The sequence below is a fragment of the Ahaetulla prasina genome, chromosome 4 (genome assembly GCF_028640845.1).
Source record: "Ahaetulla prasina isolate Xishuangbanna chromosome 4, ASM2864084v1, whole genome shotgun sequence".
NCBI classification, from domain to species: Eukaryota; Metazoa; Chordata; class Lepidosauria; order Squamata; family Colubridae; genus Ahaetulla; species Ahaetulla prasina.
In genome coordinates, this window is record NC_080542.1 from 60,754,017 (window position 1) to 60,776,920 (window position 22,904).

Below are 22,904 nucleotides of genomic sequence, written 5' to 3' on the forward strand. Positions count from 1 at the left end.
ATATATAGTATATAACTTGCACCTTATATTTCTATTATAGGCTGTTTTACTGCAAATGTCACAAGCAGATTGATACTTAAGACAAAATATCAACATACTAGATTAGAATTTGCTACCAAGTAAGGAATAAATATAAGCATAATAGTTTTTCTGTATATGAATCACAGCCCAACCCACTGAGGAATAATCCTATATTTCCAAATAACTCAAATCCTACTTGATAATATAACATGAAGAACCCTCCATGATATTCAATTAAAACTCATCCATTAATTGATACGTAAATATACATATATACATACTGTGAAGATTTCACATAATGTGGCACTGTAGTATGAACTCGGTTGTAGGTAATTAAGTCAACAAAGGGGTTGTCTATATCCTCAGAATTCTCTGAACCAATACAGCCTCTGTTTGAATGAGAACATGAAAAAAACCAGCACATTTAACATAACTAAATTGTCCAAAAGCAATTATTTTCAGGATGAACAGAAAGCTCAGCAGTGCTTTTAGCAAACCCCCACAAAATATTTTTGGAACAGATTTTAGGGAAATCTAAAAAGAATAGGAAATGGGTGAATTAATTCCCCCCAAAGCCTTTATATTCAGACTTGAAAAAATGACAGATCAAATCAAACCAACGTAACTGGTGACCTATCATTTCATATAGGCCATTAAGCTATTCTTGGTCACATGGATATAGACATTTTGGCTGACCATTATTTTCTTCTGGATTTTATCACTAATAGAGAATTCAAAAAAAGGGCATGGTCCTATTGGAGCTCATTAAATTCCTCAAATGTCATAGCCTTTGTGGCAACTTCATAATCTTTGCTCATAAACTGAGTTTTAGACAAGCTGATGAGAGGAATACCATTAGTAGCAGACATTTACTGAGCCATTCTTTACCAAACACCTTCCTTGCTTATTCCATAGCTCCTCTGTAGGTGGTCATGTCACGAGAATATTTACAATAAATAAGAATTTCCAACACCAATAAAAAGAATATGAGAAACCAAGTCCTAGAAATCCAACTTTCTATCATTTACAATAGTTATTTAATACTTTCAGCAAGTTATGCTCTTTTGTAATTTACACCTTAACAGCTGATTATTGTATTGTATTTTATTGTATTGTTATATTCCTTATCAAAAATACACAATTTATATTTTATAACTTGCACCATGGTACCTCTTAATTTGAGTTTCTCAAATAGTTATCTATTTTTTATGAAAGTGTTTTAATTTTTTAATTTATTTTACATATTAAGCAAATATATTCATCATTATAGCTTGCTCAGATGAATATAAATATATATATATATATATGTATATGTATGTGTGTGTGTGTGTGTGTGTATATATATATATATATATATATATATATACACACATATATATACACACATACATATATATATATACACATACACATACACACGCGCACGCACACACACACACACACACACACACACACATGCCTAATTTTCTACTGAAGCTCAAAATTACATATTGAAACAAACTATAACTTACGTGTACAAAGGAATATGCTGAGTTCGAGAACTTGGGCTAACACTGTCAAAGATTAAACATAGTTTAAATTATTTAAATGTACTATTAATATAAAATATTAAGGCCCAATTATATATTACACTGATTGAGCAAAGAGTAATAGCCTTCAATCAGACACTTCCAGCAATGCCCAAACAAATAACATAACATAACATACATAACATCAGAGTTGGAAGGGACCTTGGAGGCCTTCTAGTCCAACCCCCTGCCCAGGCAGGAAACCCTACACCATCTCAGTCAGATGGTTATCCAACATTTTCTTAAAAATTTCCAGTGTTGGAGCATTCACAACTTCTGAAGGCAAGTTGTTCCACTTATTAATTGTTCTAACTGTCAGGAAATTTCTCCTTAGTTCTAAGTTGCTTCTTTCCTTGATCAGTTTCCACCCATTGCTTCTTGTTCTACCCTCAGGTGCTCTGGAGAACAGCCTGACTCCCACTTCTCTGTGGCAGCCCCTGAGATATTGGAACACTGCTATCATGTCTCCCTAGTCCTTCTTTTGTTAAACTAGACATACCCAGTTCCTGCAACTTCTTCATATGCTTTATCCTCCAGTCCCCTAATCATCTTTGTTGCTCTTCTCTGCACTCTTTCTAGAGTCTCAACATCTTTTTTACATCGTGGCGACCAAAACTGGATGCAATATTCCAAGTGTGGCCTTACCAAGGCATTATAAAGTGGTACTAGCACTTCACGTGATCTTGATTCTATCCTCTGTTTATGCAGCCCAGAACTGTGTTGGCTTTTTTAACAGCTGCTGCACACTGCTGGCTCATATCTAGATGGTTATCCACTAGGACTCCAAGATCCCTCTCACAGGTACTACTATTGAGCAAGGTACCACATATACGGTACTGGTGCATTTTGGTTTTTTGGCCTAAATGTAGAACCTTACTTTTTTCACTGTTGAATTTCATTTTGTTAGATAGCGCCCAATGTTCAAGTCTGTCAAGATCTTTCTGTAACTTGAGCCTATCTTCTGGAGTGTTGGCTATTCCTGCCAGCTTGGTGTCATCTGCAAATTTGATGAGTTCCCATCTATCCCTCGTCCAAGTCATTGATGAAGATGTTGAAGAGTACTGGGCCTAAAACAGAGCCTTGGGGTACTCCACTGCATACTTGCCTCCGTGTGGATGTGGTTCCATTGAGGACTACACGTTGAGTGCGGTTGGTCAGCCAGTTACGAATCCATCTGGTGGTGGTGCTGTCTAACCCACATTTTTCTACTTTATCTAGTAGTAGGTTATGGTCTACTTTATCAAATGCTTTACTGAAGTCCAAGTAAATTATATCAACAGCATTCCTCTGGTCTACTAATTTTGTCATTTTGTCAAAGAATGCGATAAGATTAGTCTGGCATGATCTGTTTTTGACAAACCCATGTTGGCTTTTGGTTATTACTTTGTTTGCTTCTAGGTGTTCGTGATTCGTTGTTTGATTATCTTTTCCAGAATCTTCCCGGTATTGAGGTCAGACTGATAGGTCTGTAGTTTCCTGGATCTGTTTTTTCCTTTTTGAAGATGGGAACTACATCAGCTCTTTTCCAGTCCTCTGGCAGCTCCTGTGCTCCAGGATCTTTGAAAGATATAGTTCAGTGGTTCTGAGATCACGCCTGCCAGTTCCTTCAGAACCTTGGGGTGTAATCCATCCGGTCCTGGTGATTTGAACTCGTCTAGGGTAGACAGGTGTTCACTTACCATTTTCTTCCCTATTTTAACTTGTGTTTCTAATCTGTTTTTGTAGTGCTGTTTTGATAGGTTGGATTGTTTTTCCTTTGTGTAAAGACAGATGCAAAATATGAGTTAAGTAGATCTGCTTTCTCCTGTTGCTTGTCATCTTCTTGCCACTTTCTCCCAGCAATGGGCCAATTGTTTCCTTGACTTTTTCTTGTTTTTAACATGTTGGAAGAAGCTTTTTATTATTTTTACTTTTGTCGCTAGCCTTTGTTCATTGTGAGCCTTAGCTTTCTCACTTCATCTTTACAGGCTCGGCTATTTGCTGATATTCTGCCTTAGTTATTTGCCCTCTTTCCACTTTTTATATTTGTCCTTTTGTCTTTCAATTTGTCAGATAGTTCTTTATGCATCCATGCTGGTTTCTTTTGTGATCTACTATTTTTCTTCTTCATTGGTATTGTGTTAGACTGTGCTTTTATAATCTCACTTTTCAAAATTTCCCAAGCTTCTTGGGTTGTTTTCCTGAGGATTCTCATCCATTGAATCCTTCTCAAGATCTCTCTAAGTTTATTGAAATTAGCTCTTAAAGTCCAAGACTCTAGTTTGACTTTGTTCTACTACTTGTATTTGCTTAATGTTGAATTCCAATATTGTGGTCACTTGCCCCAAGGTTCCTGTAGCTTCAACACCTTCTATCATTTCATCTCTGTTAGTGAGAATTAAGTCCAATATGGCTGACCCCCTTGTCGCCTTCTCTATTTTTTGGGAAACAAAGTTGTCTGCTAGGTTTGTTAGGAACCTGTTGGATTTTCCACTTGGTGCAGAGTTTGTTTCCCAGTTGATGTCAGGGTAGTTAAAATCCCCCATTACTACTGTGATGTGCTTCCATGAGTTCATGAAGCATGTGTTCCCCAAGTTGGTAAGGCCACAAATCCCTGGCTGGCCCTGGTACCGCTCTTCCTCATCAATGGAATTCTTCATGATATGTGGTCTGGAACTGGGCCAAGTACCGTCTTTACTCCTGATCTCCATTATCACAATCTGCCCTGAACTTAGGCAGGCATCCAGCACAGTCATCTGCAAGTTTCGTAACCTCTCATAGGAGCCATCAGCATTTTTCACCCAGAGTCTTGATTCATCTTCTGCTGGAACTGAAAACTGATTCCGGGCCTCTTTTAGCACTGTATCAATGGTATCCATCCGGCTAAATTGAGCGACCACATGGTTGTCTACATCATTGTGCTGACAGAGGTACAGCTCCACTAAGTAAACCTCCACCTTCTGCATGCTAGGAAGGTCTACCACCTTTCGTTCAATGGCTGGCTGGCCATGTTCAATGCCATACCAGCTCACCAACTTGTCCCACACTTCCTCTGGCACCAGAATGTACTCTTCATGTTCTACCAGTCTATCCTTCAACCGGTAAGACTCCAAATCTTCAAAGAGTTCAGCATTGTTGATCCGTCCAGGGAAAGCATTTGAATTCTGATCTCCAGATTCCACATAAACTTTCCACTGCTTGTACCAATGATTTTCCAGCAAATACCACTTCTCTCCCGCTCCCAGAGGTCTCTTCCTCCCGGGCTGGCCCGGCCCCTCTCCCTCTACCTGCCGCCGCTGGGCCTCCAGCCCGGGCAGCCCCCTCTCCGCCATCGCCACCCACACACCTCCGCCGCTCCTCCGCCAGCTTCCAGTATTTTGGAGAGAAAGGCATAAGGACAGCAGACACTAGCAATAAATTGATGCAATTCCACAATGCATATAGTATACAAAAGGTTATTTTGATGGCACAATGCTGTGTTAGTCATTATTATTAAAAATAAGATATTAGAAGCCATCCCTTATACCTGCTGCAACTCTGTTGCATCCATGTATCTAGCTTATCCTGGTGCCTACCATTTTTTGTCAGAAATTACAGCACTGCAATCATTTGTCCAGGCTGGTATAAGGTCTCTTGCTTTGAGCAGGGGATTGGACTTGAAGACTTCTAAGGTCCCTTCTACGATTTTATGATTCTATCTATTGCTTTCCAACTTCTGCTGGCACAAGCAGCATTCTACATTCTGATTGCTGCACTGTACTTATTGGCTGTCATGTGCTATGAGGAAGAAGAGATATCTACCCTTCCCTCCAGACACAAGTTGCTGCTCTTTAGAATTTTTATTTTTTTTATTTTATTGGCCAAGTGTGATTGGACACACAAGGAATTTGTCTTGGTGCATATGCTCTCAGTGTACATAAAAGAAAAGATACGTTCATCAAGGTACAACATTTACAACACAATCCTTTGTTATCAAGTTGTCCCTAGTGGAATAGAGGAACATTGGAACTTTTGGTTCACTGGTAGGCTTTCTTTCTTACAAATTCATCAGCAAAATACAGGTAGTGATCACAACTGAGCCCCAAATTTCTGTTGCTAAGTGACACATTTGTTAAGTGAATTTTGACCCATTTTACGTTTCTTGCCACAGTTATTAAGTGACACGGTTGTTAAGAGAATCTGGCTCCCCCCATCTGACTTTGCTTGTCAGAAGGTCACAAAAGGTGATCACGTGACCTTGCAGCCATCATAAACATGGGTCAGTTGCCAAGTGTCTGAATTTTGATCAGGTGACCATGAGGATGCTGCAACAGTTGTAAGTGTGAAAAATGGTCATAACTCACAGTTTCCAGTTTTGTTGTAACTTTGAATGATCATTAAATGAACTGCTGTAAATTGAGGACTACATGGTATAAAAATATTGACTTTTCTCATCTTTGTTAACCAGCTGAAATAGAAATCCTCTCCTAGTTTCCCTAACTAACTCTGTAGTAGGAAGAACAGTAAAATAGTTTTTCTTTATTCTCATTGGTCTGTTGATATATAATCTTCCCACACTTAGTCCAGACTAATTTACAAGACAAATTTGATTTATTTATTTTTTTGCATCAAACCAGAACTGGGAGCAACAATTAATTCCCTTTTTGGAAAGTGGAAAATAATTGCTGCAAGGGAATAGCTGGTTGGCGAATTTGGAGATGAAATACTACAATTGTGATGTCATCTAGCATTTTGCACTTTCTTCATTAAGCACCAACCATTCCAGTAACCAATAATCTGCAGAAATCAGGATAATCATTGGCAGATGAACTAGTGGGCACTACATTACATTACATTATATGCCAAGTTAACCAACTATACATGCCAACAGAAGAGGCACTGAAGCCATTAAAATAAATATAAGACTAATGAGCTGAGATGACTTAATTACTGACTTCCTAAAGTCCTTAATATATTATAGAATTTTTTTTTAAAAAGAATGTCAATTCTCTAAAGTTAAAAGATACACCTGACTGTTAAAACTTTAACCATCTCATTATACAACACATTTCATTACATAAAGCAAGCACATACAATATTTGTAAATAATTTCAAATTATATAAAAAAATGGAACTCACAACTGTATTGGCCTGTGTGGTACTGTAAACATTCTCTTTTGAAATCTGTCCCAGAGACCTCCAACAACCTAGCATGATAATTAAAATGTGTGGATAGGGGGGTTGAATGTGATTTGGTATATTACAATTATCATTACTATTTATATTGCATCATTGTATTTTTTTAATCACAGCAAAATACTTTATAAACAATAGCTCATTTCCTAGAGCCTCAAGATACCAGGCCATCAGGTAAAAAAAATCAATTGCATATATTGCACACACTTTTCCAAACAGAAAGAATCAAAACATCATAATAGGTAAAATCAATAAACCAGAAATGCAGAATGAGAATTTTACCCCTATGATCCTGATAAGTCACTGAGGAGCTGACATGTATCTTAACAACAGCACTTAGACGTACATATATACTGCCCCATTGTGCTTCAACGTTTTACAATGTTAGCATATTGCCCCCAAGAATCTGGCTCCTCATTTTACCGATCTTGGAAGGATGGAAGGCTGAGTCAACCTCAAGCAGTATCAGGATTGAACTCCAGGCTGTGGGCAGAGTTTGCTTGCAATACCGCATTTAACCACTATGTCACTAAAGCTCTTAATTCTAATATAAATTCTCTTTCATGGAGTAATCCTGGAACCAAAGGAACAGAAGGAGAAATCTTTTTCTGCAAGTTGAGCAATCTCTACTTGAGAGTCTACTGCTTGTGCTTGCAAGTGTTTAGAATTCATTGTAAATTTCCTCTTAATTAGCATCTGCATTTCAGGCTATTGGTTGAGGACAAAGAACTACAGCTAATCTCAGCTGGTGGTTCTTCTTTAACAGCTAGTAAGCAATATCACCTCCACTCAGTTTCATTCTGAAGAAAATCCCATTTTCCAGTGGGGTTTTTTTACCGGTTTGCCTTGGTTCGGGTGAACTGGTAGTGGAGGCGGGAGGCTCCACCCACCTGCCCGGATGTCGTCACGGATGCTCTGTGCATGCACAGAAGGTTCTGTGCATGAGCAGAAGATCTGTGCGCATGCTCCTGATTCCGAAATGGTATCGAAGGTAAGTGGAACCCCCTACTACTTCCCTCTCATAAATAAAAGGAAAATGACTATTTTCATGGAGTAGGATGCCAATAGACTTTGGAATTAAACTAGCACGACAGTATTTCTACATTAACATTATTTCTGCCATGGTTTCTTTCTTGCAGAGTAGCTATGGAGATGTAGGAGATGACCCTGACAGGGACTGAAGCAGGTGTGTCCAACCCGTGTCCTGTGGGCTGACATCCTGGACAGCTAGTAATGTAATCCCACAAGACTGTACAATTTTAACATTATTAATAATTAATTTATATATATTATCTATATTCCATACTTTATATGCAGCATAAAACAATTACACTTCATTCAATGAAGTTCAGAGAAGCCAAAATTTTGGATACTCATAGGCTAAAGAATAACCTAACTGATCTACTTTGATTGAGGGCTTCAGTTTACGAAAGAGAGCTCCTTTTCTAGCCTTGTCATCATACTCCAGGAATCTAAAAGGGTCAGGGCTGGGCCAAGTTAGACATCGTTTCTCATCATAGTTATAGATACAAGGGACTCAATCTGAAGGTATTTGGGATAGTAAAGGATGTGATCTACCACTGCACTTTATCCTGTGTTTGCTTATCCCACATAATCATAATGAAATAGACTTCACAGACTTGGCTTATTTCTTCTACTGGTTCATATCGCTTGCTTGTAGAAATATCCATCATGGGTTGTAATCTTGAATGTGAAGGCCTGACTTTGGGAGATAACATATTATCCCAGGGAACTTCTTCATATCCTCTAGAATGCTCATTAAAATAAAAGAAAAAAATCATTTTTATTATAGCTAATTTATAAAGCAAGCAAAGTCATTCAAATAAATAACCAGAAAGAGAATTTTGTCCAGATAAAATAGGGGGAGGAATATGACTGGCTGGAGAGAGAGAGAAAGCTGATATTTAAGAATGATAGAAAGCTAAGAGTGAGTTGGAGTAGGAAAACTGATTTTGGGCCAGTCACTCTCTTCACAGGGTTGTTGTTCAAAGGGAAAACCAAAGAAGGAGTATTATCTTTGTTTGCTATCTTGAGTTCCTCTTAAAGGAAGTCTAAATTCTAAACAACAACAACAACAACAACAACTGGTGAAATCATAAAATAGAGAAAGTAATTGAAAACGAAGAAGCTAAAATACTCTTGGGACTTTAAATCCAAACCAATGTGTACTTTCCACATAACATTCTAAACTTAATAATAAGTCAACAAGAAAGATAAAAAAGTCTGGATAGTGGATGTGGCAGTGCCTGAAGATAGCAGAAAAAGAAGAGAAAGATATAGAGAAGATAACAAATTACAAAGATCTGCAAATAGAAATAGAATGTGTGGAAAAAGAACACAAGGGTAGTACCAATAGTAATCACCAACAAAGATGATTAGGGAGATAGAGACTAAAGCATATGAAGAATGGTTTCAGGAATTGGGCATCTCTAGTCTAGTGAAAAGGATGGGATGGGAGCAGTGTTCCAGTATTTGAAGGGGCTGTCACAAAGATGAAGGAGGCAAACTATTTACTGAAGCACCAGAAAGCAAGAAAAAAACCAATGGATGGAAACTAATTAAGAAGAGAAGCAATCTAGAACTACGAAAAAAATTCCTAACAGTGAGAACAACCAACCAGTGGAGTGCCTTGCCTTCAGAAGTTGTGGGTGCTCCATCACTGGAGGTTTTCAAGAACAGACTTGAAAGCCATTGTCTGAAATGGTATAGATTCTCCTGCTTATGCCAGGAGCTGGACTATATGACAACTCTGTTATTCTATGTTCTAACAGGCACCCTGGGTGTAATCCAAAACAACAGAGCAGCATTTGAACACTACTGGCATTGACAATATCACCATCAGTTAATTGCAAAAGGCAGCTTTATTCTCAGAACAGCTTACATTCTGCAACAACACTTTTAATACCACGAAACATTCATCTCTGCTTATCCCAGGTCCTTGGGAAGGACTCTATAGATGGATTAAAAAAAAAGCAAAATCCAGTTTGAATATTGAGCTGACTGTGCAATAACCCATAATAATTACTCTAAGATCAATTCCTATCCTATGACCTTTGTTTTACCACTTAACCAGTATCTGTATTGTTATAGCTAATAAACACAGAACTTAAAGGAAATCTACTTGTATTATTAGCCTCATCAGAAAATAGGATACATAGAATTTTGCCAGTAACAGGAGGAACACGGAAATTCAGTATCATCACATTTTTCTTAAGAGAAACAGAAACTCACCTCTGGGTTGTAGATGTATACATATACTTCAAAGCTCTCTTATCTCTGCAGGGTTCAGAAGAAGGATCACTTGACTTAATAAGAAAATACAAAATAAAGCATATAGAAAATAATGAAGTGATCAGAATTCAGTTGAATATTTCCAGACTATTTTTCAAGCATGTTTGCATATGATTACTTCCAATCCTGCTTTTGTGCTTTTAAAAAGGATAGAGAAAAGTAAGAGAGTTAATTTGCAGTGTTTAAACTTGTCATGGTATTTTAATTACCTCTTCATTAGCTAAGTCAGTGTATTCCTTCATCTCCTAAATATAAAGGTAGTTCTTGAACTATGACAGGTCACTTAATAGCTATTTGAAATCACAACAGACACCCCCCCAAAAAAAACCCACCCTATATATGATCCTGTTTCAAAGTGGCTGCAGCATCTCTGCAGTCATTTATCCTTAGGACCAACCATAGTGATGCTGCAGCACATTTCTCCCCACATCCTGTCCTTACAGGACTCCATAGCACATGGCCCTGCTCGCCGTTACTCCTGAAAGCAGCCATCATTTATGCATTTTGATCATTCCTTGCAGAAATGGCAGTTGCTCCAGAGCTTTCTGCCCTGATCAGCTGGCTGTCAAGAGCCTGCAAACTACTCCTGGCTCTTGCTAGGTTAAGCAGCAACTTCAGGAAGAGCTTCTCAAAACCTTTCCCTTGCTTCATACCCTCCCTCCCTCCCTCCCTCCCCAAGAAACCCACATTTCTTCAATAAAGAAAAAATCATTTTTATTATAGCTAATTTATAAAGCAAGCAAAGTCATTCAAATAAATAACCAGAAAGAGAATTTTGTCCAGATAAAATAGGGGGAGGAATATGACTGGCTGGAGAGAGAGAGAAAGCTGATATTTAAGAATGATAGAAAGCTAAGAGTGAGTTGGAGTAGGAAAACTGATTTTGGGCCAGTCACTCTCTTCACAGGGTTGTTGTTCAAAGGGAAAACCAAAGAAGGAGTATTATCTTTGTTTGCTATCTTGAGTTCCTCTTAAAGGAAGTCTAAATTCTAAACAACAACAACAACAACAACAACTGGTGAAATCATAAAATAGAGAAAGTAATTGAAAACGAAGAAGCTAAAATACTCTTGGGACTTTAAATCCAAACCAATGTGTACTTTCCACATAACATTCTAAACTTAATAATAAGTCAACAAGAAAGATAAAAAAGTCTGGATAGTGGATGTGGCAGTGCCTGAAGATAGCAGAAAAAGAAGAGAAAGATATAGAGAAGATAACAAATTACAAAGATCTGCAAATAGAAATAGAATGTGTGGAAAAAGAACACAAGGGTAGTACCAATAGTAATCACCAACAAAGATGATTAGGGAGATAGAGACTAAAGCATATGAAGAATGGTTTCAGGAATTGGGCATCTCTAGTCTAGTGAAAAGGATGGGATGGGAGCAGTGTTCCAGTATTTGAAGGGGCTGTCACAAAGATGAAGGAGGCAAACTATTTACTGAAGCACCAGAAAGCAAGAAAAAAACCAATGGATGGAAACTAATTAAGAAGAGAAGCAATCTAGAACTACGAAAAAAATTCCTAACAGTGAGAACAACCAACCAGTGGAGTGCCTTGCCTTCAGAAGTTGTGGGTGCTCCATCACTGGAGATTTTCAAGAACAGACTTGAAAGCCATTGTCTGAAATGGTATAGATTCTCCTGCTTATGCCAGGAGCTGGACTATATGACAACTCTGTTATTCTATGTTCTAACAGGCACCCTGGGTGTAATCCAAAACAACAGAGCAGCATTTGAACACTACTGGCATTGACAATATCACCATCAGTTAATTGCAAAGGCAGCTTTATTCTCAGAACAGCTTACATTCTGCAACAACACTTTTAATACCACGAAACATTCATCTCTGCTTATCCCAGGTCCTTGGGAAGGACTCTATAGATGGATTAAAAAAAAAGCAAAATCCAGTTTGAATATTGAGCTGACTGTGCAATAACCCATAATAATTACTCTAAGATCAATTCCTATCCTATGACCTTTGTTTTACCACTTAACCAGTATCTGTATTGTTATAGCTAATAAACACAGAACTTAAAGGAAATCTACTTGTATTATTAGCCTCATCAGAAAATAGGATACATAGAATTTTGCCAGTAACAGGAGGAACACGGAAATTCAGTATCATCACATTTTTCTTAAGAGAAACAGAAACTCACCTCTGGGTTGTAGATGTATACATATACTTCAAAGCTCTCTTATCTCTGCAGGGTTCAGAAGAAGGATCACTTGACTTAATAAGAAAATACAAAATAAAGCATATAGAAAATAATGAAGTGATCAGAATTCAGTTGAATATTTCAGACTATTTTCAAGCATGTTTGCATATGATTACTTCCAATCCTGCTTTTGTGCTTTTAAAAAGGATAGAGAAAAGTAAGAGAGTTAATTTGCAGTGTTTAAACTTGTCATGGTATTTTAATTACCTCTTCATTAGCTAAGTCAGTGTATTCCTTCATCTCCTAAATATAAAGGTAGTTCTTGAACTATGACAGGTCACTTAATAGCTATTTGAAATCACAACAGACATCCCCCCCAAAAAAACCCACCCTATATATGATCCTGTTTCAAAGTGGCTGCAGCATCTCTGCAGTCATTTATCCTTAGGACAACTATAGTGATGCTGCAGCACATATCTCCCCACATCCTGTCCTTGCAGGACTCCATAGCACATGGCCCTGCTCGCCGTTACTCCTGAAAGCAGCCATCATTTATGCATTTTGATCATTCCTTGCAGAAATGGCAGTTGCTCCAGAGCTTTCTGCCCTGATCAGCTGGCTGTCAAGAGCCTGCAAACTACTCCTGGCTCTTGCTAGGTTAAGCAGCAACTTCAGGAAGAGCTTCTCAAAACCTTTCCCTTGCTTCATACCCTCCCTCCCTCCCTCCCTCCCCAAGAAACCCACATTTCTTCAATAAAGAAAACAGGTGGGGGGGGGGACTGAGAAGGAGACTGTTATGTATTCATGTTTGTACCTTTAAATATTTGAGCGGGAAATCAGCACGTTGCTGATTGGACGAAGTCTCCAGCAGAACTGTATAAAAGGAGAGGTTTTTCCCCCAGCCTGTTGCTGGGTTCACCCTATATTAAAGAGCTGTTGTCACTACCCTGGTCTCCAGCCTCGTTACTTCCCGAACTTAACATTGGCGACGAAGGTGGGATCTCGAGGTTGAGGAGAACCAGAACCGAGCTGAAGCACGATAGACCCGAACCCAGCAAATACAGGGCAGAAAAGCGGAGATGGCCAGTTACACTCCGCCCGCACCGTTCGACCCGGCTAAGGAGAAATGGGGAACGTATATGACCCGTTTCGAGTTTCCTAGAAGCCAACGAACTGCGGAGTTCCAGATAACCGAAAAGGGCTTATTTCTTAAGCCACTGCGGTCCGGAGGTCATCGACATCGCGGAAGCCCTGGCAGAGCCAACGCCGTTGCAGTCGGTGTCGTGGCCAACTTTACAGACATTACTAAAAACCACCGCTGCGCCGTCCAAATACGTGCGGCGGTTTGAATTCGGAGGCGAAGGCAGATGGAGGCGAGTCCATCGGTGACTACATGGCCGCCCTAAGAAGAGCGTCAAGGACTGCGGATACCGTGACCTGGGCGAGGTGCTCCTCGAGCAACTCATCCGAGGTCAAAGACATCCGTTCTGGCGACGGCTGCTAGCAAAGAGCAACCTAACGCTGGCCAACGCTCTGGGCGAAGCCAGAGCACATGAAATGTCCTCCCAAGCGGCAGAGACACTGCAGAAGCCGGTCCCACAAAAGGCGGCGAAGGCAACTCCGTGCACCAGGAGGAGGTTCAGACCGAATCCGGCGGTGAAGATGAGGAAGGGTCTGCCGCCGAAAACGCGACAAAGGGGACCGAGGCGAATGCGGAAGCTGCGGGGTCAACACCAGCGCCAACGCTGCAAATTTAAAGACGCGACATGTCGGTGTGGGAAGAAAGGGCACCTAGCTCAAGTTTGTCGAGCGGCCCAACCTTCCGCCGAAAATTCAAATCGGCCAATCAGAGCGGAATCGGCAAGGCGACCCGCGATTGGCTCAAACAAAAAGGCGCGATTCCAACCAAACAACTGTGGTCATAGGCGCGCCTCGACCAAAGTGGAGAAGAAGATCTTCACCAGGCCAAAAATAGAGAGTGCGGTGCCGGCTTGAAGTAGACACGGGATCAGCGATCACCATCATGTCCTGGGACACTTTGGCGAAGTCGCTGCCGTCCGTCGCGGCGCCACCTGCAAGCACAACGACTACGAGTCCACGACTACCAGGGAATCGCATCCCTGTTCGAGGACCACCTCCGTCCGAGTCGAGTACGGCCCTCACAAGAAGACCCTGCCCATCACGATCGTCGAAGGAACTCTGCCCAGTCTGTTGGGACTAGACTGGTTTCGTGCCCTGGGCATGGGAGTGACTGGCATCTACAGAAGTGACTGTAACCTGAAAGACATTCTCTTTAACGAGTTCAAGATGTCTTCAAGGACTGCCTGGGCAAGTACAAGGGGACCCCTATTTCCTTCAACTTAGACCCCAGGTAGCCCCATTAGGCTTAAGGCGAGGAGAGTCCTTTGCCCTAAAACCAAAATCGATAAGGAGCTGGACAAGCTCATAAATCAGGGATTTTGGTGCCAGTCGATCACGCAAAGTGGGAGGCGCCAATCGTCACCCCAATAAAGTCGGACGGGTCAATTAGAATTTGCGCTGACTACAAGGCGGCGCTTAACAAAGCCTTACAGAAAAGCGCCACCGGTTCCGTGGTGCAACACTTATTGCACTCTTTGGGGCAAGGCAAGTCTTTGCAAAGTTAGACTTGGCCCAAGCCTACCAACAACTGCCGTGAGCGCCCGCTGGCGAAGCCCAAACAATTGTAACGCACAGGGGGCCTTCAAGTGCACCCGATTGCAATTTGGGGTCAGTGTGGCACCAGGGTTGTTCCAAAACCTAATGGAACGACTACTGCAGGGGCTCCCAGGGTAGTTCCCTACTTGATGATGTCCTAATTTCAGGGAAAACATGGAGGAATTGGGGAGGCGGTTAAGAAAGGTCTTGAGCATTTTCCGGACAGCGGATTAAAAGTCAAGACAAACAAATGCCAGATAGGGGTCGAATCCGTCGATTTCTTGGGCTACGGATAGACAAGAAAGGAATTCACCCTACTGAGAGCAAGGTTAAGGCAATTAGGAAGGCTCCAGCGCCCAAAAACAAAGCAGAGCTGCAGGCATTCCTGGGATTGGTTAATTTTACGCGGTCTTTTAAAGAACAAAGCAACCGTTCTTGAACCGCTGCATAGGCTCTTAGGAAAAATACTGTTTGGTCTTGGGAAAGTCAGAAAATAGGGCTTTTGAAGCAGTAAAGAACCTGCTCTCAAGTGATAGCCTGCTCATCCAATATCACGACTCATTACCCCTAGTGCTGGTTTGCGATGCCTCCCTTATGGGGTGGGGCTGTACTCAGCCATAGACTTCCAAAGCGGCACAGAAGCCCCCATAGCGTTCTACTCTAGAACGATGTCCTCCCCAGAGAGGAACTACAGCCAATTAGACAAAGAAGCACTAGCCATTGTATCAGGGGTCAAGAAATTCCACGAGTATGTCTTTGGGCGGAATTTTGAAATCGTGACTGACCACAGACCGCTACTAGGGATACTGGCTGGCGACCGCCCAACGCCTGTGGCACTTTCGCCACGCTTGACCCGTTGGACTATATTCTTAGCCGCTTACTCGTACAAGCTGCAGCATCGACCAGGAAAAGAAGTGGGGCATGCAGACGCGTTAAGCCGATGCCCACTACCAGGGGCGACCGAAGACCCCACTCCGGGGACGCCCATCCTACTTATTGACTCGTTGGACTCTGGCCCAGTCACATCTAAGGAAGTGGCTCGGGCATCATACCGGGACATTGTGTTAAGGACTGTACTCGGTTGGGTACAGAGAGGGTGGCCCGCTGCGCCGGGCGAACGGTTCAAAGAATTTGTTAAAAAACGAGATGAGCTCTCGGCTCAAGGGGGGTGCCTGTTATGGGGTGATCGTGTAATAATTCCTGATAAGCTAAGGGGAAAGGTATTGGACCTCCTCCACGAGGGTCACCCAGGGATCGTAAGGATGAAGGGGTTAGCTAGAAGCTATGTATGGTGGCCACTCATGGACGCAGAGATTGCTGAGAGGGTAGGGAAATGCCAAGCTTGCCAAGAGTCCAGACCTCTACCCCCAACGGCCCCAGTCAGAGAATGGGAAAAGCCCCAGGGCCCCTGGTCAAGAATCCACATTGATTTTGCTGGCCCTTTCCACGGCCAAACGTTCCTAGTGGTTGTTGATGCATTTTCCAAATGGTTGGAGATCATACTCATGAAGTCCACTACGGCCGAGCAGTAATCGCAACCCTCGCCACCTATTCGCAACTCACGGGTTGCGGACACTCTGGTGTCCGACAATGAGCCTCAATTCACGGCAGCCCAGTTTGAAGAATACCTGGCAGAGGAGGCATCCGACATGCCCTCTCTGCGCCTTTCCACCCTGCGTCGAATGGCCTTGCAGGCGTTCCGTCCGGGCGCTAAGGAGGCGTGTCAGGCTCAAGCCAGGTGACTGGCAAACAAAATAGACTTTTCCTAGCCGTCCAGCACAGAACCCCAAGCACGGCCACGGAAAAGCCCAGCGAATTGCTAATGGGACGGAAACTCCGGTGCCCACTTGACCGCTTGAACCCCATTACACACCGAGGGTTACAAGGGGAACTAGAAAAGACAAGGGAAATGAGCATAGGCGACCGGGTGTGGGCCCGAAACTATGGGGACGGCCCTAGTTGGTTCGCAGGACAAATAATAAAGATAACCGGCCCAAAATCATACGTGGTAGAGCTACCAGACAACCGAGTGTGGGCGCCACATAGATCAGTTAAGAAGCGAATAACTGACCAAACCGAACCAAAAGAGACAGATAATGACCAATACCACTTTGAATCCACAGCTGACAATGACCCGGGAGGCGCAAGACTTAGCTGAGGTCCCAGAGTTCCAGCGGCGCCATCAGGTCCCGAGGAAGCAGCAGGAAAATTCAAAATTAATCCAAGGCGGATGGCCAAGAAAAAGTCGGCCAATAATCCGGAGCCCGTTGGCCCAGAGAAAGAGCTGGGAGGAAAACAGCCCCTCCGACCAGCTCAAAACACCACCCAGAACTGAACCGCGCAGGTCAGAAAGAACTAGGAGACGCCCAGGTTATTTGCGTGACTACGTCGAAAAATAACATGTAAATAAATATGTAAATAGAGGCAAAGTGTTTTCTGGGAGGGGAGGAGTGTTATGTATTCATGTTTGTACCTTTAAATATTTGAGCGGGAAATCAGCACGTTGCTGATTGGACGAAGTCTCCAGCAGAACTGTATAAAAGGAGAGGTTTTTCCCCCAGCCTGTTGCTGGGTTCACCCTATATTAAAGAGCTGTTGTCACTACCCTGGTCTCCAGCCTCGTTACTTCCCGAACCTAACAGAGACAAACTTGTTCCCTCCCTCCCATTAGATGCTGAAACTAAATTCTCTTTCTCTGCCCTTCAATCTTTATCCCTTTTAAAGAACTCACTTCCTAACTTTACTGCATGCATGGAAAAAGAGTGAAAAAATCTGTAACTTACTTACCTTGATAAGTGACTGCCAGGATGAAGAGTAGAAGCAAGCAAGCAAGCAAAGAAAATCTTTCTCCAGCTTGTTTGCATTAAGGAACTGAGGAAAAAGTTCAGCTCAAAAAATTTGGCTAGCTAGAGCACAAAATGTGCAGCAAATGACCAGGGCAGAAGCTGAGTCTATGGAAAACTTTTTGCTTTTTCTCAAACTGCCTTTAGGACTCAGCTAGGGTTGGAGATTGGAAACTAGAATTGCTTTTGTTTCAGGGCAATTTAGATGTAATCTGATTTTGGAGGACATTGCTAATGATATATAGGGCCACGCTGTCTGAAGATGGGATGGGGCTAGTGACTGAATAATTTTTAATGATATCATTTGATGCTTCTTCTTCTGATTGGAATTATGTTATTGATTTGAAGCAGCAGTAGTAAAGAAATTTACCTGAACATCTGTGTCCACATGAAATACAAATGTATGAGGTATAAAATTTTCTTTGGCTTTAGGTGGATGTGGTATGACTTTTACTGGACTTGTCCATCCTGGAAAAAAAAGTTGAACATTTTTCACTAAATAATATTCATTGCACTGAGATTACAACTGAATACAAAAATTAACTTTTTATTAGTGACTATCACAATATGCCATGTATAACATTTATGAATTATTTTTTTAATGGCTGAAAAGTCAGAAGAGAAGTAATTACAGTTGGCTGGTTCCGCAGTGGATTCATATATTGTACCATATATACATAAAAACAGAATTGAAGAAGAGAAAGAAAAGGGAATAGCTGGAGAGTTGCTTATTCTGAAAAACTATTGCTCAGTTATACAGAGTAAAAAGAGCTGCTGAATGCAAGGGGTATAGTTTGAGAACTGTGGGAGACTGATTGACAGCTTTTTACTGAATAAGTCTATGAAAAATGTAAGAAAACTCAGGTCAATAGATATGAAAAGTCAGGAGTTTTGAGAATAAAGTTAAGAGACATCTCTAACAAATCCTAAGTCAACATGGCTAAATTGAGAAAGAATGTGAATAAATGTAAGCTTTCTGTTGATGTTACATGAACACAACAGTCAGCAGTCATCTTCTGCAAAGTCTTACACATTACAATGTGTAATTGTATTACAATGTGTAATACAAATTACAATGTGTAAGACATGCTCTTTCTCACACATTGGAAAAAAGAATCAGAACACTAAATACAAGCTTGATGGACATTACCTTGTAGATGACCCTCACTCCGCCAAAAACCTTGGAGTTTTCGTATCAAACGATCTAAGTGCCAAAGCCCACTGCAACTACATCACCAAAAAGGCTTTAAGAGTTGTAAACCTAATCTTGCGTACTTCTTCTCCAGAAAGATTACACTACTAACTAGAGCATACAAAACATTTGCTAGACCAATTCTTGAATACAGCTCGCCTGTCTGGAACCCACACCTCATTTCGGACATTAATACAATTGAGTGTGTCCAGAAATATTTTACAAGAGTATCTCCACTCCTCTGATCACAACAAAATACCATATGCCACCAGACTTAAAATCCTGGGTTTAGAAAATTTAGAACTCCGCCACCTTCGGCATGACCTGATCATCTGCTATAATGTCCTTCCTGTCGGAAACTACTTCAGCTTCAACCACAACAATACACGAGCACACAATAGATTTAAACTTAAGGTGAACCACTCCAATCTTGATTGTAGAAAATATGACTTCAGTAACAGAGTTGTTAATACTTGGAATACACTACCTGACTCTGTAGTCTCTTCCCAAAATCCCCAAAGCTTCAACCAAAAACTGTCTACTATTGACCTCACCTCATTCCTAAGAGGTCTGTAAGGGGCGTGCATAAGAGCACAAGCATGCCTACCGTTCCTGTCCTATTGTTTCCTTTCGTTATATCCAATTAATATAGTTATTATATACTCATGCTTATATATATGCTTATATATTGTATAGTTATTTCATGCTTGAGCTTATATATATTGTGCGACAAAATAAATAAATAAATAAATAAATAAATTTGGACGCATTCTGTAAGTTAGACCACTTGAGGTGCCTTGGTTCAAAAATAGTCTGGTTTAAAAACTGTTGCACAATTATGTATTTTACCCAGTTAATTATCATGACAACAATTTTAGTAATATATAAATAGATATGATAAAACTCTTATAATTTCGAAAAAACCTGAAGCAAAAAAAACCCCTCTACAATATCTGAAAGAATGTAACAAAAAGAGAGTACAGGGACTGTTGTTTTTCATCCCTGGATATAACAGAAAGACTGATTTCAGCTAAATGTTAAGGGGAAAAAAATCTTAAGATTTCGTAAATGAAAGCTTATGAACATTTCTTACAAGATAGGTTGTGGATTCTCTTTGCTAGATCAATTCAAGCCAAGTCTGATTTTGAAATGCATACTTTAATTTGGATTCCCATTTAGAACAATTGATTGAACTCTCCACATGTTCTTTCAGTTCTTGACTGCAATCTCAGCTTGCTGGTTTTCATCAAACCAAATAATGTTGTGGGAGAATTGGCTAGAAACTGGGAGACTGTGAGTTGCTGTCCTGTCTTGGGCACGAAGGCAGCTGGTGACCTTGGGTCAGTTACATTCTCTCAGCCCTAGGAAGGAGGCAAACAGAAACTCACTTTTGAAGTACCGTGTCAAGAAAACTGCTGGTACTTGTTTAAGCTGACTTGTTTAAGTTGACTTTGTAGATATATACAAATAGAATGAGACTATTGCCCTATACATTGTAAGCCGCCCTGAGTCTTCGGAGAAGGGCGGGGTATAAATGTAAACAAAAAAAAAAAAAAAAAAAGCAATTCTGAGAACTGGCATAATTGAACAGAAAAAATTACGCACACACACACACACACACACACACACACACACACACCCTGATAGTGGCAGTTGTAGTGGCAGTGATATTTACCTCCAAGTCTTGATCTCACAGAAATGTCAGGTACTGCTCTAGAATTCCACCGTTGGTTCTGATTTCTTTCTTTCAACAGTAAAGCGTTTCTGTCACGAACTTGGCTTCTTCTGCAAAATGCAGATGCCTGCTGTGAAGAATGTGTATCTTTGCCATCTTGCAGGGGTTCATAGTCTTTGTTATCTAAGATTTGTCGGTCAACTTTACCACCTGGGCTCACAAATCCTGAACTAGTGTTGATTATTGGTACATCATCCCGATGCGGTGCTAAAAGGTAGCTTTTATCTTCAGGAGGAAGGAAAGGGTTGATTTTCAGAAAAGCATTACTATCCTTCTCTTGGAAACTGGCAAAGAAATGCCTGTCTTCAGGTCCCCGTACAAAAGGCATATACATTCTCTTCAACAGATCTTTGTGTTGGTTTAGATGCATCTTGTGAAGTGAATCAACTGGATTTAAGTGTGAATAAGGATGAAAATGTCTTGCAGTGACTTGAGAAGCCATGATTATTTTTTTAACTTGATTTAATAACTTTCATTAAAATCAGAAGCCATAGACTCAACTGTGAAGCTATTGTTTTAAAAAAGTAGTGGTGTAGTGCTTCTTTCCATAGCTGAAATAAATAAATAAAAAAGAAATGGCACCCACCAAAGGAATGAAGCTTCATATGTACAAAGATTCTCAGTTGCTTAGTGACAGTGGAACATGAACACATAATGAAAGTATATGCAGTGCTCTTTTGCTCTGCAAGTGAAGAAACTTTTCACTTTCTGTTTCCAGTGCCTAACCTCATAGTGTACAAATAAAGCAAGAAAAATACTTTGCTACTGATGGTTTAGTACAGGGGTGTCAAACTCGATTTCATTGAAGGCTGCATCAGGGTTGTGTTAGGCCTCGGGGTGGGGGTGGATGGCTAGCTAAACCTCACTTGTTTTGGGGGCACCTGGGGTCGCCCCGAAAACTCTGCCAGCAAAAATGTGCTCCCAAGCTCCATTTTCAGCTGCAATGACCTCTTGCAACCCTTTGTCAGCAAAAACAGAGCTTGCGAGGGCTGCCTGCGGCCTTCCCAAGCTCCATTTTTGCTGGCAGAGGCACCGTGGGCTGGTCCTTTGCTGTTTCCAGGGTGGACCTGCAGGCCAGATCTAAGCACCCCCATGGGCTGAATCTGCCCCCGGGCCTTGAGTTTGACACCCTTAGTTTAGTACATCTATCAAACAGAAAAAATGGGTCCTAAAAAGAATTAGACAAGGAGAAAAAAAAGCTTGTAAAACTTTGGACAGCTTTTTGTTGCACATCTGACACCCTTTAGGGCAGGGGTCTTCAAACTATGGCTTGCCAAAGCCATTAATCCAGCCCTTGCAGAACCACAAGGCTGCCCCATCCACATCACTCCATCCACCCACTGGCCCCCACCCTTTTGCTCAGCACAGGATTTATCTTTGTGAGCCCTGCGGGCTGGAACCGGAAGGTAAGGCCAACATTTTTGGCCTACAGAGTGATTCTGGAGGCGCTGTGTGTGTGTGTGTGTGAAAAACGGGGTTCACGGATGCCCCTGGAAGCCAAAAATGCCCCCGATTTTGGCCTCCCCACCTCCAGTAGCACTCTGCAGGCAAAAACCAGGGCACACGGAGGCTTCCCAGGGTGTCTGTGCGCCTGTTTTTGACCTCCCTTACCTCCCGAAGATGGACAGAGAGAGATTCACACACACACACACACACAGAAAGAGAGAGAAAGAGAGAGAGAGAGAAATAGAGACAGAAAGATAGAGAGAGAAAGAAAGAGAGAGAGAGAGACAGAGGGAAAAAGAGAGAGACAGAAAGAGAGAGAGAAGACAGAGAGAGAGAGAGAGAAAGACAGAGAGAGAAACAGAGAGAGCGGGAGACTTGTTGACTGTAAGCTCCTTGGGGCTGAGAAGAATTGCTGCAAAACTGAGTTTTCTGAAGTGGACCACTAGACTCCTAAACAACTGAAAAAATGATCTAGCAAAAAGAAAAGTCAAAGAGCAACATGCAAACAAAAGCAAATAAAACACCTCCAAGAGCAAAACAAATTAAAGTTAATTGGTGTGCATTGTTTAATGGACTGCTAAATTGGCCATGCCCACCTAGTCACATGATCACTTAGCCACGCCTACCCAGCCAGTCCGCCCACCCAACAGTCTTAGGAACTGTGAATTGGCCCAGTTTAAAAAGTTTGCTTTAGGGCCAAGCTTCTGTCACAACTGTTTACTGCACAAATGTCTGGACAGAGAGGACCAGTGGTAAAGAGGCTCTCTACATTAAGATTGAACAGCCCTCTCTCAAC

General features: G+C 41.4%; 2 protein-coding genes across 2 annotated transcripts in view; both read right to left on the bottom strand.

The window, feature by feature from the left end:
* SPMIP7 (sperm microtubule inner protein 7) overlaps positions 1-21,104 on the bottom strand; it is a 46,040-nt gene extending 24,936 nt beyond the window's left edge. The window contains exons 1-7 of the mRNA XM_058183373.1: positions 20,603-21,104; positions 18,106-18,203; positions 12,217-12,290; positions 8,384-8,510; positions 6,687-6,754; positions 1,533-1,574; positions 303-410 (exon numbers count right to left, since the gene is read on the bottom strand). Of these exons, the coding sequence (XP_058039356.1) occupies positions 303-410; positions 1,533-1,574; positions 6,687-6,754; positions 8,384-8,510; positions 12,217-12,290; positions 18,106-18,203; positions 20,603-21,104 (1,019 nt within the window). The remainder of the gene's footprint in view (positions 1-302; positions 411-1,532; positions 1,575-6,686; positions 6,755-8,383; positions 8,511-12,216; positions 12,291-18,105; positions 18,204-20,602) is intronic.
* LOC131198581 (ubiquitin carboxyl-terminal hydrolase 11-like) lies at positions 4,164-4,929 on the bottom strand. Its single transcript, XM_058183379.1, has 2 exons — positions 4,341-4,929; positions 4,164-4,288 (listed from the first exon to the last, which is right to left on the bottom strand). The coding sequence occupies exons 1-2, from the start codon at positions 4,898-4,900 to the stop codon at positions 4,282-4,284; spliced, it is 567 nt and encodes a 188-aa protein (XP_058039362.1). The 5' UTR covers positions 4,901-4,929; the 3' UTR covers positions 4,164-4,281.
* Positions 21,105-22,904: the final 1,800 nt, after the last annotated feature.